The following is a 2,303-nucleotide window of genomic DNA, read 5'->3' as shown; positions in this document are numbered from 1 at the left end:
TCAAATCAAGATCTGTCCTTCTGTCAAGCGTTGCTCACCGCGCTTACTCCAAAGTTCACGAGAGGTCACCAATCCAAGTTGGACAGCCGCTCTAACGCCGCCGACACTGGAGACAAGGGTGTAGGGGCACCCGCGGGTAACAAGAATGCTGTTCAACCGAACACAGGGAACGCTGGTAGTGCTTCCACAACCACACAGGACCAGCACTCTGTCCAAGAGCCATCAACCCAAGGTCCATCAAACAAGAAGCTAGATACCTCAAGCCTCAAGTTGTTTGCCAAGGCATATCCATGTATGAGAAGGAGGCTCACCTACAGGCAATCAACATGCAACTTGGACCCTACTCAGAGCAAGACGACCCGAGGACATCCTTGCCCTGATGAGTCGTGTTCAAAGATATACATCTATGTCAACAGATTCAAGAAGCATCTAGTAGAGAGTCATTCATGGAGTTACGCCGATGCAGACACACTCATTGACACATGTGCCTACAAAGAACGATCACAGCTTGAAAAGGTGAAAGTTCAAGACCCTTCCCAGATAGACCATGAAGACCTTTGCACCGAGCTCCATGTCACCCAGAGCGATCAAGTGCAGCTTCAAGAATCGGCCACTGCACCATCTGACCCATCTATCGTTGATGGTGAGCTCAGTATCCTTCAACGATACCAGCTGTCCCAACCTGAAGGTGAATCACCTGAATCTCACATCGATGGTGATATCTTTGTAGATATTGACCTTGAGGGGACAAACATTGGCATTTGTGAGATTGCAGCTGTTTGTCTCCAATCCTCACGATCATTCTCAACTCTTATCCACCCTGGAAAGGGTAAGTCCAACCCCACACACTATCATCACTCAATTACTCCAATCAGTCACTCATTCATACTCATTCATTTCATATCATTCAATCACACAATGGACAACCTGTTAACATTCTTCTAATATTATAATAGGTGTCCTCCACAGATTCAATCACTGCGCTGTCCCTTCTAAAGAGGTTATTAATCTCAAGTACGATTGGCAAACAGTTGGTCCAGTTTTCTTCTGTTGGTTGGAAGCTCTGAGACGCCATCCTCATCAACGCATCTACTTGGTTGGTCACAATATCAAGGGTTATGACTCGCACATGCTGATCAAGGCCTCTGCACATTACAATGTTGCCATACCAATCAATATCAGAATGATTGAAACCCTCGATCATACCAACTGGTTGGCATTGCCCAATCGTCAGTTGAGCACCCTCAGCAAACACTACGATATTGTGAATCAACTTCCACACCGAGCCCTTTCCGATGTGATCACACTGATCAAAGTGATCGAGGAGATGTACCTGGACCCTCAGAATCCATTCTGGAAGGATCATCCCTTAGCCCCAGAGGACATCCCTGCAACGATGTTTTGGGATCACCTGTTATATATCAGATCCAAGATGGCAGCACCACAGCGGAATAGGACATTGAATGGAAAGGAGGAACAAAACGAGATGGACGACCTTCACAAAGATATTCCCGAGCAACAAGAGTCCGTTGTGCTTGGTGAAGAGCCACAACACAGCAAGAACAAGAAGAACAAGAAGAACGAGAAGAACGAGAAGAACGACAACAAACAGAACAAGAGAGGCAAGCCCAACAGGTGTGGAAATTGCCAACAAACAGGCCACAACAAGACAACATGCAAGAGCAAGCCTGTTGTTGATTCAAAGTCCGCCAAGACCGCCTCTGCCATTCCTCTGCCCACCCCACTGTCCATTGACTCTGACGACTTAATGATCACTGGCGACGCTGGTCCCAACCCTGACGCGAAGGCTTCACGAACACCTTCAACAATGCCTAGCCTATCATCCAAGTTCACTTCATGTGGCTTGGACGATCCCGATTATCGCCAACGTCTCGAAGCTGGTTGGCTCAAGTCATCCCATTTCTCCCATATCATCAGTTTGATTCTTTGCCAACAGTTCACGAAAGACGGTCTACAGAGTCAACCAAACCACCTATTCTTTGGTGAGCCAGACTGGACAGTAGAKCGTTTTGATATATCGTCACATCGTGGAAAGGTAATCATTGTTCCTCTCAACAATAATTATCACTGGCTCCTCTGCATGATCATARTTCCACCCAAGAGGATGGACGTGGAAGTACTCATTGTCGATAGCTTTGCGCATAAAAAGAATGGCCCCACTACAACAGCAAACATCGACSACACGTACCGCAACCTCATTATCAGCAATCTGACATTTGGCACTGATAACATCTCGCGTGCACACGGCAACACAATATACACTGGTCATCAACACTCAGAGG

At 46.9% G+C, this 2,303-nt stretch overlaps 1 protein-coding gene across 1 annotated transcript; it reads left to right on the top strand.

Annotated features, from left to right (window-relative positions):
• Positions 1-1,129: 1,129 nt before the first annotated feature.
• SAMD00019534_126830 (hypothetical protein) lies at positions 1,130-2,303 on the top strand (the record flags this gene model as incomplete). The annotated part of the gene is made up of 1 exon (XM_012892091.1): positions 1,130-2,303. A coding segment is annotated over one exon (1,174 nt), but the record flags the coding sequence as incomplete, so codon positions are not given.

Source organism: Acytostelium subglobosum, assembly GCF_000787575.1.
Source record: "Acytostelium subglobosum LB1 DNA, scaffold: scaffold101, whole genome shotgun sequence".
NCBI classification, from domain to species: Eukaryota; Evosea; class Eumycetozoa; order Acytosteliales; family Acytosteliaceae; genus Acytostelium; species Acytostelium subglobosum.
This window is presented reverse-complemented; position numbering and strand designations above follow the sequence as displayed.